The sequence below is a fragment of the Pagrus pagrus genome (assembly GCF_965226575.1).
Source record: "Pagrus pagrus genome assembly, chromosome: 21".
NCBI lineage: Eukaryota > Metazoa > Chordata > Actinopteri > Spariformes > Sparidae > Pagrus > Pagrus pagrus.
Window position 1 is genome coordinate 13,761,136 of NC_140208.1, and position 15,498 is coordinate 13,776,633.

Genomic DNA, 15,498 nt, shown 5'->3' on the forward strand with positions numbered 1-15,498 from the left:
TATGCTTCATCAGTATTTATTAAATGTATGTGATTAAAATGACAATTACATTACAATTACATAATTTGTCTCAACAATTTCACTTCATATACGAGTCATCATCACATTTTTATGTAGAAAGAAAACGGGTATAATGGAAAACAGAATAAATAACAAAACTTGTTCTTCATTTAACTGGATTCAGTTTGAAAAAGCGATACCCATGTACAAGTCATTTCACACAAGAGAAAAATACCCTTTTTGATACAAAAATATAAACTTAGTTGGAACGTGTTTTTTTTTTCTATCACATATTGACCTGAGAATCTTAAGTGCATTCACAGAGAGAGAATAGTGTTTAAAGCTGCCAGACAACCTGACTGTGCAATAATGAACCATCAACCACTGAAGTGACTAACATCATAACAGGAACACTGAGGTAATGGGTACACTGATAAAGAGGAATAAGGAAATTGCGAAACTTGGTGCATTTCCTGTGGCAGTTGCTTCAGGAGATGGCATGTCTCCAACTGTCTCCTTTAAGAAGGACCCAAATCTTGACGTTTTGGCAAAGACCTGAACATCAGCTCGGGCTGATTTTCCTCCACTCACTGATACAACAGCTACCTGGAACCAAGAAGAGTCGGACTTGCACAGCAGAGGGCCACCCTGATCCCCCTGAAAATATAAAAAAAGACAGTTCATGACACCTCCGAACTGAAAATGTCTGCCCCAATGAGAAAGCAGACAGGTTTTTAAAAATACTGGTGAAGAGGGAAACTTTTATTTTACCGGTCGAAGGTCCATGGTGTAAGTGCAAATGTTCTCTGAATCAGAAACACTCTCACAACTCGCCACTTGGGTTTCAAGGTCTCGCAGACCTGAGCCGGCCTTGACAGTGCCTAGAAAAATGATTTACTCACTTCAATACATATAGTCTTTGTGAATCATCAGTCTCTTCAAGATGTACTGAAATTACACTTATATATCTATGGTATCCCAGTTCTGCCAGTCAAAGAAAAAAACTTCACCTTGATAAAAAATGGTATGGTAAATCATAATTGCGGTTTGAAATAAAAAGCTGAAATTATCAAAAAAGTCAAAATTACAAGTGAATTATTTTTATCCTTTTAACTTTATCTCATAATTATGGCTTAATATCTTATGACTCAGATTTTGATGTCATAATTTAAACTTTTTATTTTATAATTTGACTTTTTAAAATTAATTGAGAAATGTGACTTTTTATGCAATAACTTTGACACAGCATGGGTCTGTTTTAATCAGGTTTAGTTTTCACCTTACTTTTTTCTATAACTGGCATAAATGGGCTTCCATATATATTAGCAACAAAATCAAAAGCTCGATAGATCCTTACCTGTGCTCTTGCTCCCCTTTTCCCAGCCTGCCACCCAGCATCGAGTTCCAGCGGGGAAGGATCTGGTGTTGCTAATGTCCATGCACACTGGCTGGATATAATCTCTGTAGCTGACAGGTTTAGCCAGCTGCAGCAGGGCGATATTGGAACCTGCATTTTTGCTCACTTTGATGTCCACAACACCCAGAGACATCTCAAACTCTTCAGCACCGTTCACAAGTCGCTGGCCCAGAAACACACTCCACTCACTGACATCTGGATTGGGACTGTGGGAGAAGTCGATAAAAAACACCATAAATAATTATCCATTACTGAATGTCTTTAATGAATAATAAGTACAAGGTCTTTTATACTTACGTCGAGAAGCATTGGTCAGATGTGAGGACAAAGTTGTCAGCAATGAGGGTTCCTCCACATGTGTAGACCCCATTTTTGTGGAGACTGACCATCCAGGGCCATGTTCCACCGGGTACAACTCCACTAACACCTTCAACACGACTGTTCATGGGAGCTTTGCCACACACGGATCCTAAATGAGAACCAATGATTATTAACGAGAAGCAGAAAAACAAATGAAGAAAAGCTAAATAATCTCAGTGGAAAAATGGAGATGACGGCTTGGTTTCAGGATACTGACTTGCAGGACTGGTTACAGGTTGTGGAGGAGTAACTGGTCTTAATGTTGGTGGAGGTGTTGTGGGAGCTGGTAGACCAGGACAGGTGTAGCTGCTGTCAGCATCCAGCCCACTGGAGGTGAACTGGACAAAGCCCGGCTTATCAGAGCTGATGTGGGAGTTGATCCAGGACTGGTATCTAGACACTCTGGAGTAGACTCCTGGCAGATTGGGCCGAGCACAGCCAAAACCAAAACTGACGACTCCAGACTGGATCCAGACGGAGCCCTGTTTGTTGACCATTGGACCTCCTGAGTCACCCTGAGGAGATGGAGAGGAGACGTCTGAGGATTTAAGAAAATCCTAAACACAGTGATCAACAAGTGACAAATGAAACGAAGCAGCCTACCTGACATGAGTCTTTGCCTCCTGCCAGAACACCAGCACAGATCATGTTGTCTGTGACTGTACCGACTCCATTCAGACAGTTACACTGTCTGTTTCCAAGAACCGGCACCTCCACTTCTTGTAGAGTTTCAGGGAACGGTAACGACACTGAGGGAGCAAATAGGAACAGAGACAATTCACACATCCACCTACTGTTTATAGATCACATGAACTCTGAACTCAGAAACAACAACAAGCAGACTCACCTCCCTCCTGGACTGCGCCCCAGCCAGTGACCCAGCTATCAGTACCGTTGTTGAACACACTGTCACTGGCTGCCAGACACACAGGTCTGATGTAGTCTGTGAATTTGACTGGTGAGGAGAGTCTGAGCAGAGCAATGTCGTTGTCGCTGGTGTCGCTGTCATAGTTTGGATGCAAAATGATTCTGGAAACAGTTCTGGACACTTCGTTTGGGTTGTCGCCCTGCAAGTTCTGACGACCCAGAGAAATCTGCCATCCAGACGTACTTGGACTGAAGGAAAATTACATAAATGCATTGTGTTAGCAAGAACATGGACTAAAAGCAACGCAAAACTACAGACTGAGACAGACATTATATGACAGTGACCCACCTGGAGAAGCAGTGAGCAGCAGACATCACCCACTCTCTGTTGATGAGGGAACCACCGCAAACATGGCCGCCAAATCTCTGCAGACTAACCTGCCAGGGCCAACTTCCAGCTGGAGCGTCTTCACCTCCAACTATCCTGGTGTTCAGGGGAGTGACGCCACACACTGCAAACACATTTGTCGCAATCAGTGGATCATAGAGTTAACATGTAGACCAACACACCAAGAAATACAATTTATCAAATCTTTGAATAAATTGTTAAAGACCATATGTAAGGTTTACTTTTTTCAGATTGTGGTGACTCATAGTGGAAGTTTGAAAAACAAGTCCATGCAAACAATTTACTCTTCTACCACTCTTCCCTCACATAAAGACTGCACCAATTGTAAATGAGACCGTCTTAATTTTTAAGCACAGTGTCATTTTCTAATTAAACACTTTTGGGTGTCAAATACATGAATGTTCAGAAGTTCGAAAGGATGGCTTTAATACTTTCAATGCTGGATGGAAAAACAGCGTCAAGCTCAAACAGATAAAAATATGAAAATTCATATTTTGAAAGGTTGGTTACTTATTTGTCAATTCCATGAGTTACAGATTTACTGATACATATGTTCAAAACACTGTGGTCGTCGTGATACTTACATTCAGCACTTGAATCAGTGGATGGTAAAGTTGTGACTGCAACATCTGGTTCTGCAGTGGTTGTAGTTGTAGTTGTAGTAGTAACAACAGGAGGTGGTAGACCAGGACAGGTGTAGCTGCTGTCAGCATCCAGCCCACTGGAGGTGAACTGGACAAAGCCCGGCTTATCAGAGCTGATGTGGGAGTTGATCCAGGACTGGTATCTGGACACTCTGGAGTAGACTCCTGGCAGATTGGGCCGAGCACAGCCAAAACCAAAACTGACGACTCCAGACTGGATCCAGACGGAGCCCTGTTTGTTGACCATTGGACCTCCTGAGTCACCCTGAGGAGATGGAGAGGAGACATCTGAGGATCTGAGAAAATCCTAAACACAGTGACCAACAAGTGACAAATGAAACGAAGCAGCCTACCTGACATGAGTCTTTGCCTCCTGCCAGAACACCAGCACAGATCATGTTGTCTGTGACTGTACCGACTCCATTCAGACAGTTACACTGTCTGTTTCCAAGAACCGGCACCTCCACTTCTTGTAGAGTTTCAGGGAACGGTAATGACACTGAGGGAGCAAATAGGAACAGACACAATTCACACATCCACCTACTGTTTATAGATCACATGAACACTGAACTCAGAAACAACAACAAGCAGACTCACCTCCCTCCCGGACTGCGCCCCAGCCAGTGACCCAGCTATCAGTACCGTTGTTGAACACACTGTCACTGGCTGCCAGACACACAGGTCTGATGTAATCCGTGAATTTGACTGGTGAGGAGAGTCTGAGCAGAGCAATGTCGTTGTCGCTGGTGTCGCTGTCATAGTTTGGATGCAAAATGATTCTGGAAACAGTTCTGGACACTTCGTTTGGGTTGTCGCCCTGCAGGTTCTGACGACCCAGAGAAATCTGCCATCCAGACGTACTTGGACTGAAGGAAAAATGACAGAATTTATTGTATTTTGAAAGAATGTGGACTAAAAGTCAAACTGTAGACTGAAACACTCAAAATCGTGTCCTCTATTATATGACAGTGACCCACCTGAAGAAGCAGTGAGCAGCAGACATCACCCACTCTCTGTTGATGAGGGAACCACCGCAAACATGGCCGCCAAATCTCTGCAGACTAACCTGCCAGGGCCAACTTCCAGCTGGAGCGTCTTCACCTCCAACTATCCTGGTGTTCAGGGGAGTGACGCCACACACTGCAAACACATTTGTCGCAATCAGTGGATCATAGAGTTAACATGTAGACCAACACACCAAGAAATACAATTTATCAAATCTTTGAATAAATTGTTAAAGACCATATGTAAGGTTTACTTTTTTCAGATTGTGGTGACTCATAGTGGAAGTTTGAAAAACAAGTCCATGCAAACAATTTACTCTTCTACCACTCTTCCCTCACATAAAGACCGCACCAATTGTAAATGAGACCGTCTTAATTTTTAAGCACAGTGTCATTTTCTAATTAAACACTTTTGGGTGTCAAATACATGAATGTTCAGAAGTTCGAAAGGATGGCTTTAATAGTTTCTGAATTAAATAATCAATGTCGGATGGAAAAAGAGCGTCAAGCTCAAACAGATAAAAGTATGAAAAATCATATTTTGAAAGGTTGGTTACTTATTAGTCAATTCCATGAGTTACAGATTTACTGATACACATGTTCAAAACACTGTGGTCGTCATGATACTTACATTCAGCACTTGAATCAGTGGATGGTAAAGTTGTGGCTGCAACATCTGGTTCTGCAGTGGTTGTAGTTGTAGTTGTAGTAGTAACAACAGGAGGTGGTAGACCAGGACAGGTGTAGCTGCTGTCAGCATCCAGCCCACTGGAGGTGAACTGGACAAAGCCCGGCTTATCAGAGCTGATGTGGGAGTTGATCCAGGACTGGTATCTGGACACTCTGGAGTAGACTCCTGGCAGATTGGGCCGAGCACAGCCAAAACCAAAACTGACGACTCCAGACTGGATCCAGACGGAGCCCTGTTTGTTGACCATTGGACCTCCTGAGTCACCCTGAGGAGATGGAGAGGAGACGTCTGAAGATCTGAGAAAATCCTAAACACAGTGACCAACGAGTGACAAATGAAACGAAGCAGCCTACCTGACATGAGTCTTTGCCTCCTGCCAGAACACCAGCACAGATCATGTTGTCTGTGACTGTACCGACTCCATTCAGACAGTTACACTGTCTGTTTCCAAGAACCGGCACCTCCACTTCTTGTAGAGTTTCAGGGAACGGTAATGACACTGAGGGAGCAAATAGGAACAGAGACAATTCACACATCCACCTACTGTTTATAGATCACATGAACACTGAACTTAGAAACAACAACAAGCAGACTCACCTCCCTCCTGGACTGCACCCCAGCCAGTGACCCAGCTATCAGTACCGTTGTTGAACACACTGTCACTGGCTGCCAGACACACAGGTCTGATGTAGTCTGTGAATTTGACTGGTGAGGAGAGTCTGAGCAGAGCAATGTCGTTGTCGCTGGTGTCGCTGTCATAGTTTGGATGCAAAATGATTCTGGAAACAGTTCTGGACACTTCGTTTGGGTTGTCGCCCTGCAAGTTCTGACGACCCAGAGAAATCTGCCATCCAGACGTACTTGGACTGAAGGAAAAATGACATAAATGCATTGTATTTTGAAAAAATGTGGACTAAAAGTCAAACTGTAGACTGAAACACTCAAAATCGTGTCCTCTATTATATGACAGTGACCCACCTGAAGAAGCAGTGAGCAGCAGACATCACCCACTCTCTGTTGATGAGGGAACCACCGCAAACATGGCCGCCAAATCTCTGCAGACTAACCTGCCAGGGCCAACTTCCAGCTGGAGCGTCTTCACCTCCAACTATCCTGGTGTTCAGGGGAGTGACGCCACACACTGCAAACACATTTGTCGCAATCAGTGGATCGTAGAGTTAACATGTAGACCAACACACCAAACAATGCAATTTATCAAATCTTTTGAATAGATTTAACTTTACATACGGTCTTTCACTGCCTATTTAAGATTGTAGTGACTCATAGTGGAAGTTTGGAAAAACAACCCCATGAAAGCAATTTACTCTTCTACCACTCTTCCCTCACATAAAGACTGCACCAATTGTAAATGAGACCGTCTTAATTTTCTGCACAGTGTCATTTTATTATTTAACACTTTCCGACATCAAACACATGAATGTTCAGAAGTTTGAAAGGATGGCTTTAATAGTTTCTGAATTAAATAATCAATGTCGGATGGAAAAAGAGCGTCAAGCTCAAACAGATAAAAGTATGAAAACTCATATTTTGAAAGGTTGGTTACTTATTAGTCAATTCCATGAGTTTCAGATTTACTGATACACATGTTCAAAACACTGTGGTCGTCGTGATACTTACATTCAGCACTTGAATCAGTGGATGGTACAGTTGTGGCTGCAACATCTGGTTCTGCAGTGGTTGTAGTTGTAGTTGTAGTAGTAACAACAGGAGGTGGTAGACCAGGACAGGTGTAGCTGCTGTCAGCATCCAGTCCACTGGAGGTGAAGTGGACAAAGCCCGGCTTATCAGAGCTGATGTGGGAGTTGATCCAGGACTGGTATCTGGACACTCTGGAGTAGACTCCTGGCAGATTGGGCCGAGCACAGCCAAAACCAAAACTGACAACTCCAGACTGGATCCAGACGGAGCCCTGTTTGTTGACCATTGGACCTCCTGAGTCACCCTGAGGGGATGGAGAGGAGACGTCTGAGGATCTGAGAAAATCCTAAACACAGTGACCAACAAGTGACAAATGAAACGAAGCAGCCTACCTGACATGAGTCTTTGCCTCCTGCCAGAACACCAGCACAGATCATGTTGTCTGTGACTGTACCGACTCCATTCAGACAGTTACACTGTCTGTTTCCAAGAACCGGCACCTCCACTTCTTGTAGAGTTTCAGGGAACGGTAATGACACTGAGGGAGCAAATAGGAACAGAGAAAATTCACACATCCACCTACTGTTTATAGATCACATGAACACTGAACTCAGAAACAACAACAAGCAGACTCACCTCCCTCCCGGACTGCGCCCCAGCCAGTGACCCAGCTATCAGTACCGTTGTTGAACACACTGTCACTGGCTGCCAGACACACAGGTCTGATGTAGTCAGTGAATTTGACTGGTGAGGAGAGTCTGAGCAGAGCAATGTCGTTGTCGCTGGTGTCGCTGTCATAGTTTGGATGCAAAATGATTCTGGAAACAGTTCTGGACACTTCGTTTGGGTTGTCGCCCTGCAGGTTCTGACGACCCAGAGAAATCTGCCATCCAGACGTACTTGGACTGAAGGAAAATGACAGAATTTATTGTATTTCGAAAGAATGTGGACTAAAAGTCAAACTGTAGACTGAAACACTCAAAATTGTATCCTCTATCATATGACAGTGACCCACCTGAAGAAGCAGTGAGCAGCAGACATCACCCACTCTCTGTTGATGAGGGAACCACCGCAAACATGGCCGCCAAATCTCTGCAGACTAACCTGCCAGGGCCAACTTCCAGCTGGAGCGTCTTCACCTCCAACTATCCTGGTGTTCAGGGGAGTGACGCCACACACTGCAAACACATTTGTTGCAATCAGTGGATCATAGAGTTAACATGTAGACCAACACACCAAACAATACAATTTATCAAGTCTTTTGAATAGATTTAACTTTACATACGGTCTTTCACTACCTATTTAAGATTGTGGTGACTCATAGTGGAAGTTTGGAAAAACAACCCCATGAAAGCAATTTACTCTTCTACCACTCTTCCCTCACATAAAGACCGCACCAATTGTAAATGAGACCGTCTTAATTTTCTGCACAGTGTCATTTTATTATTTAACACTTTCCGACATCAAACACATGAATGTCCAGAAGTTCGAAAGGACGGCTTTAATAGTTTCTGAATTAAATAATCAATGTCGGATGGAAAAAGAGCGTCAAGCTCAAACAGAAAAAAGTATGAAAATTCATATTTTAAAAGGCTGGTTACTTATTAGTCAATTCCATGAGTTACAGATTTACTGATACAGATGTTCAAAACACTGTGGTTGTCGTGATACTTACATTCAGCACTTGAATCAGTGGATGGTACAGTTGTGGCTGCAACATCTGGTTCTGCAGTGGTTGTAGTTGTAGTTGTAGTAGTAACAACAGGAGGTGGTAGACCAGGACAGGTGTAGCTGCTGTCAGCATCCAGCCCACTGGAGGTGAACTGGACAAAGCCCGGCTTATCAGAGCTGATGTGGGAGTTGATCCAGGACTGGTATCTGGACACTCTGGAGTAGACTCCTGGCAGATTGGGCCGAGCACAGCCAAAACCAAAACTGACAACTCCAGACTGGATCCAGATGGAGCCCTGTTTGTTGACCATTGGACCTCCTGAGTCACCCTGAGGAGATGGAGAGGAGACGTCTGAGGATTTAAGAAAATCCTAAACACAGTGACCAACAAGTGACAAATGAAACGAAGCAGCCTACCTGACATGAGTCTTTGCCTCCTGCCAGAACACCAGCACAGATCATGTTGTCTGTGACTGTACCGACTCCATTCAGACAGTTACACTGTCTGTTTCCAAGAACCGGCACCTCCACTTCTTGTAGAGTTTCAGGGAACGGTAATGACACTGAGGGAGCAAATAGGAACAGAGACAATTCACACATCCACCTACTGTTTATAGACCACATGAACACTGAACTTAGAAACAACAACAAGCAGACTCACCTCCCTCCTGGACTGCGCCCCAGCCAGTGACCCAGCTGTCAGTACCGTTGTTGAACACACTGTCACTGGCTGCCAGACACACAGGTCTGATGTAGTCTGTGAATTTGACTGGTGAGGAGAGTCTGAGCAGAGCAATGTCGTTGTCGCTGGTGTCGCTGTCATAGTTTGGATGCAAAATGATTCTGGAAACAGTTCTGGACACTTCGTTTGGGTTGTCGCCCTGCAGGTTCTGACGACCCAGAGAAATCTGCCATCCAGACGTACTTGGACTGAAGGAAAAATTACAGTATTCATTGTATTTTGAAAAAATGTGGACTAAAAGTCAAACTGTAGACTGAAAAACTGAAAACTGTGTCCTCTATTATATGACAGTGACCCACCTGAAGAAGCAGTGAGCAGCAGACATCACCCACTCTCTGTTGATGAGGGAACCACCGCAAACATGGCCGCCAAATCTCTGCAGACTAACCTGCCAGGGCCAACTTCCAGCTGGAGCATCTTCACCTCCAACTATCCTGGTGTTCAGGGGAGTGACGCCACACACTGCAAACACATTTGTTGCAATCAGTGGATCATAGAGTTAACATGTAGACCAACACACCAAACAATACAATTTCTCAAATCTTTGAATAAATTGAACTTAACATACGGTCTTTCACTACCTATTTAAGATTGTGGTGACTCATAGTAGAAGTTTGAAAAAACATAAGTATTAACGCAATTTACTCTTCTACCACTCTTCCCTCACATAAAGACTGCACCAATTGTAAATGAGACTGTCTTAATTTTCTGCACAGTGTCATTTTATTATTTAACACTTTCCGACATGAAACACATGAATGTCCAGAAGTTTGAAAGGATGGCTTTAATAGTTTCTGAATTAAATAATCAATGTCGGATGGAAAAAGAGCGTCAAGCTCAAACAGATAAAAGTATGAAAAATCATATTTTGAAAGGTTGGTTACTTATTAGTCAATTCCATGAGTTACAGATTTACTGATACATATGTTCAAAACACTGTGGTCGTCATGATACTTACATTCAGCACTTGAATCAGTGGATGGTAAAGTTGTGGCTGTAACATCTGGTTCTGCAGTGGTTGTAGTTGTAGTAGTAACAACAGGAGGTGGTAGACCAGGACAGGTGTAGCTGCTGTCAGCATCCAGCCCACTGGAGGTGAACTGGACAAAGCCTGGCTTATCAGAGCTGATGTGGGAGTTGATCCAGGACTGGTATCTGGACACTCTGGAGTAGACTCCTGGCAGATTGGGCCGAGCACAGCCAAAACCAAAACTGACAACTCCAGACTGGATCCAGACGGAGCCCTGTTTGTTGACCATTGGACCTCCTGAATCACCCTGAGGAGATGGAGAGGAGACGTCTGAGGATCTGAGAAAATCCTAAACACAGTGACCAACAAGTGACAAATGAAACGAAGCAGCCTACCTGACATGAGTCTTTGCCTCCTGCCAGAACACCAGCACAGATCATGTTGTCTGTGACTGTACCGACTCCATTCAGACAGTTACACTGTCTGTTTCCAAGAACCGGCACCTCCACTTCTTGTAGAGTTTCAGGGAACGGTAATGACACTGAGGGAGCAAATAGGAACAGAGACAATTCACACATCCACCTACTGTTTATAGATCACATGAACACTGAACTTAGAAACAACAACAAGCAGACTCACCTCCCTCCTGGACTGCACCCCAGCCAGTGACCCAGCTATCAGTACCGTTGTTGAACACACTGTCACTGGCTGCCAGACACACAGGTCTGATGTAGTCAGTGAATTTGACTGGTGAGGAGAGTCTGAGCAGAGCAATGTCGTTGTCGCTGGTGTCGCTGTCATAGTTTGGATGCAAAATGATTCTGGAAACAGTTCTGGACACTTCGTTTGGGTTGTCGCCCTGCAGGTTCTGACGACCCAGAGAAATCTGCCATCCAGACGTACTTGGACTGAAGGAAAAATGACATAAATGCATTGTGTTAGCAAGAACATGGACTAAAAGCAACGCTAAACTACAGACTGAGACAGACATTATATGACAGTGACCCACCTGGAGAAGCAGTGAGCAGCAGACATCACCCACTCTCTGTTGATGAGGGAACCACCGCAAACATGGCCGCCAAATCTCTGCAGACTAACCTGCCAGGGCCAACTTCCAGCTGGAGCGTCTTCACCTCCAACTATCCTGGTGTTCAGGGGAGTGACGCCACACACTGCAAACACATTTGTCGCAATCAGTGGATCATAGAGTTAACATGTAGACCAACACACCAAACAATACAATTTATCAAATCTTTGAATAAATTGAACTTTACATACAGTCTTTCACTACCTATTTAAGATTGTGGTGACTCATAGTGGAAGTTTGAAAAAACAACCGTATTAACGCAATTTACTCTTCTACCATTCTTCCCTCACATAAAGACTGCACCAATTGTAAATGAGACTGTCTTAATTTTTAAGCACAGTGTCATTTTATTATTTAACACTTTCCGACATCAAACACATGAATGTCCAGAAGTTCGAAAGGATGGCTTTAATAGTTTCTGAATTAAATAATCAATGCCGAATGGAAAAACAGCGTCAAGCTCAAACAGATAAAAGTATGAAAAATCATATTTTGAAAGGTTGGTTACTTATTAGTCAATTCCATGAGTTACAGATTTACTGATACATATGTTCAAAACACTGTGGTCGTCATGATACTTACATTCAGCACTTGAATCAGTGGATGGTAAAGTTGTGGCTGTAACATCTGGTTCTGCAGTGGTTGTAGTTGTAGTTGTAGTAGTGACAACAGGATGTGGTAGACCAGGACAGGTGTAGCTGCTGTCAGCATCCAGCCCACTGGAGGTGAACTGGACAAAGCCCGGCTTATCAGAGCTGATGTGGGAGTTGATCCAGGACTGGTATCTGGACACTCTGGAGTAGACTCCTGGCAAATTGGGCCGAGCACAGCCGAAACCAAAACTGACAACTCCAGACTGGATCCAGACGGAGCCCTGTTTGTTGACCATTGGACCTCCTGAGTCACCCTGAGGAGATGGAGAGGAGACGTCTGAGGATCTGAGAAAATCCTAAACACAGTGACCAACAAGTGACAAATGAAACGAAGCAGCCTACCTGACATGAGTCTTTGCCTCCTGCCAGAACACCAGCACAGATCATGTTGTCTGTGACTGTACCGACTCCATTCAGACAGTTACACTGTCTGTTTCCAAGAACCGGCACCTCCACTTCTTGTAGAGTTTCAGGGAACGGTAATGACACTGAGGGAGCAAATAGGAACAGACACAATTCACACATCCACCTACTGTTTATAGATCACATGAACACTGAACTCAGAAACAACAACAAGCAGACTCACCTCCCTCCCGGACTGCGCCCCAGCCAGTGACCCAGCTATCAGTACCGTTGTTGAACACACTGTCACTGGCTGCCAGACACACAGGTCTGATGTAGTCAGTGAATTTGACTGGTGAGGAGAGTCTGAGCAGAGCAATGTCGTTGTCGCTGGTGTCGCTGTCATAGTTTGGATGCAAAATGATTCTGGAAACAGTTCTGGACACTTCGTTTGGGTTGTCGCCCTGCAGGTTCTGACGACCCAGAGAAATCTGCCATCCAGACGTACTTGGACTGAAGGAAAAATGACAGAATTTATTGTATTTTGAAAGAATGTGGACTAAAAGTCAAACTGTAGACAGAAACACTCAAAATCATGTCCTCTATTATATGACAGTGACCCACCTGAAGAAGCAGTGAGCAGCAGACATCACCCACTCTCTGTTGATGAGGGAACCACCGCAAACATGGCCGCCAAATCTCTGCAGACTCACCTGCCAGGGCCAACTTCCAGCTGGAGCGTCTTCACCTCCAACTATCCTGGTGTTCAGGGGAGCGGTGCCACATACTGGAAAAAAGAGTCAGTCAAGACACTTTAAATAAATTATTTCACAAATCTTGTTTTTGCAGGTTAAAATGTTAAAAATGTAGAAATAAAATCTTGTAGTTTGAAACGGATACTGTATTGAACTCACCATCAAGCTGAGCATGTGACTCTGGGAAAGAGACAACATAAATGGGTTAGTCATATCAGTCTGAGTAGTCTGGGATTTCAGAAAAAATAATTTTTTTGCATCATCTCATTATTTTGGACCTCACTTCTGAATATGTGTCTGTCACAACAGCTTTGTAAGTTGAACAGTAAGGTTTGTAAGCCATTATTAAATCATTTACTCACGCTTTATAGATCAGTTATAACTCAGTAAGTATAACTTTTGGGTTCCCTGGTTATGGAACAAAGTTTGTACACCAACAAAAAAAAAAAACTTTTTAACTATCTAGTAAATCATCTGATGAGCTACTAGTCAAGTTAATAAACTTCTTTATTTATTACTCATTTATCACAAGTTTTTATTAGCAAAAGGTATTTTCCTGAAGAACATAAGAGCTAAAAAGATCAAGCAAATGTCCTGCTGGAGGAGCATAAACACCAGCCAAAACCTGGCAACACAAGAATTGTTCATATTAATAGCTTATCATGGATCTCTACAGCATCAGGATTGGATCATAATTAATAAAGCCATCAGGTACATCTCACAAATCTCTTATAAAGAGCCTCATTAGAAAGTGATCAGTGGTTTTGTGTGAAATAATAATCACATTAAGTGAAAAAAAGTGATTTATTACATTTGCATTTCACTAATAGTACTTGTAAAGACTAATTTTTTAAAAAGCAGTACATCTATGGTTGTGCAGCAGTGTGACAGAAGCTCAGGTGTCCGGTAATTTCTCCATCTGGCAACTTTGTACACGTTCTTTGTTGGTTTCACATTAGGAAAAATCAATGTGCTATTAAAAAATATACATGTTTCCTGCTTACTGTAAATCGAATTGCTGTTTATAAAAGCCTTGTGTAAATTTTTGCATCTCTTGCTTGGATTACTTTCAAACCGTTGTCTGTAAAACACTCTCTGAAGTCTCTAAAGTCACAATACTATACAGGTTGAGAAATGTCGAGTTTTTCTTCATTTCTAAGCAGGCCTAATATATTCAAACTATTTAACCAGCATCTGGAGTGACTTACCTGCAGATAAAAGGCCTGCCAGGGTCAATACACAGATCCACTTCCTCAAAGCCATTGTGTGACTGCACAGTTGTTGTTTGTCACTCTTTATATAGTGTACCTGGTGTGGTGTGGCCTGTCACCTGCCACGAGGTGTGCCTCCCCCATGAGGCAACCCCCACAATAACAGTTTCCTTGTTCATTTTGCTTCATTTTTTGGGAAAAAGACTACAGCAATTCAGTAATGTCCTCTTTTACACACACAGCTTAGAAACCACTATCACTACTGTAGCTGCTTTAACAATAAGAATTAAAGGTGTGGTCAGTTGGCTAAACAAACAGACATATAGATTAAACAAAGTGTAGAAGAAATATCAAAACTTTAATTTCCCCTTTTATTTGATGTGATATCTGGAATAAACTTTGATAAATCATGGTTTTACTTCCTTTGCAGTCTCACTTGTTGCATAATAATTGAGGCTGGCTGTCACTTCTTCTGTGTTGCTATCAAAGATGTGCACAAACCAGTCACATGTGAGACTTGAGAGAGTGTAAATACTTCACATGTTCAAAGGTTGAGAAATAGCCAGCAATGGAACATTTTTGCACGATGTGACTAAGAGAGGTGTCTGGGGTCATTGTTGTAGGACAATTAGGCATTTCAGCACCTTGGCTCACAAAGAATAGATAGAAAAGTATTTGAAGGACAAAACATCTGGTTATGTCACGGCTGTCCTGCAGACCTGCTATTATCATGCTGGATGTAATATTCAGGATACTCTTGAAACTTACTCATAACCTAAAAACCAGTGTTGTAAAAAGTACCCAACAGTCATACTTGAGTAAAAGTAAAAATATAGTCTTAATATTTCTTTGGTAAAAGTTATACATATGAAAGTTACTTGAGTAAAAGTCTAAAATCTGATATTAAATGTATGTAGGTATCTAAAGTAAGTACAAGTTAAAGGTGGAATATGTAATTTTGGTTGAAAACATTTACAAATTAACTAAAATGATTAACTGAATGTGAAAAAATACTA

General features: G+C 42.8%; 2 protein-coding genes across 2 annotated transcripts; both read right to left on the bottom strand.

Annotated features, from left to right (window-relative positions):
• Positions 1 to 32: 32 nt before the first annotated feature.
• LOC311250581 (uncharacterized protein) lies at positions 33 to 10,723 on the bottom strand (the record flags this gene model as incomplete). The annotated part of the gene is made up of 25 exons (XM_084342379.1): positions 33 to 657; positions 772 to 881; positions 1,358 to 1,623; positions 1,715 to 1,886; positions 1,995 to 2,292; positions 2,381 to 2,526; positions 2,625 to 2,893; positions 2,994 to 3,156; positions 3,638 to 3,962; positions 4,051 to 4,196; positions 4,295 to 4,563; positions 4,675 to 4,837; positions 5,333 to 5,657; positions 5,746 to 5,891; positions 5,990 to 6,258; positions 6,371 to 6,533; positions 7,031 to 7,355; positions 7,444 to 7,589; positions 7,688 to 7,956; positions 8,067 to 8,229; positions 8,727 to 9,051; positions 9,140 to 9,285; positions 9,384 to 9,652; positions 9,764 to 9,926; positions 10,423 to 10,723. 25 exons carry the CDS (start codon positions 10,721 to 10,723, stop codon positions 400 to 402), a joined length of 5,595 nt encoding a protein of 1,864 aa, XP_084198505.1. The 3' UTR covers positions 33 to 399.
• Positions 10,724 to 10,736: 13 nt separating this feature from the next.
• Positions 10,737 to 14,534, bottom strand: LOC311250576 (serine protease 30-like; the record flags this gene model as incomplete). Its single annotated transcript, XM_084342366.1, has 9 exons — positions 10,737 to 10,975; positions 11,074 to 11,342; positions 11,444 to 11,606; positions 12,104 to 12,428; positions 12,517 to 12,662; positions 12,761 to 13,029; positions 13,141 to 13,303; positions 13,431 to 13,451; positions 14,480 to 14,534. The coding sequence occupies 9 exons, from the start codon at positions 14,532 to 14,534 to the stop codon at positions 10,737 to 10,739; spliced, it is 1,650 nt and encodes a 549-aa protein (XP_084198492.1).
• Positions 14,535 to 15,498: the final 964 nt, after the last annotated feature.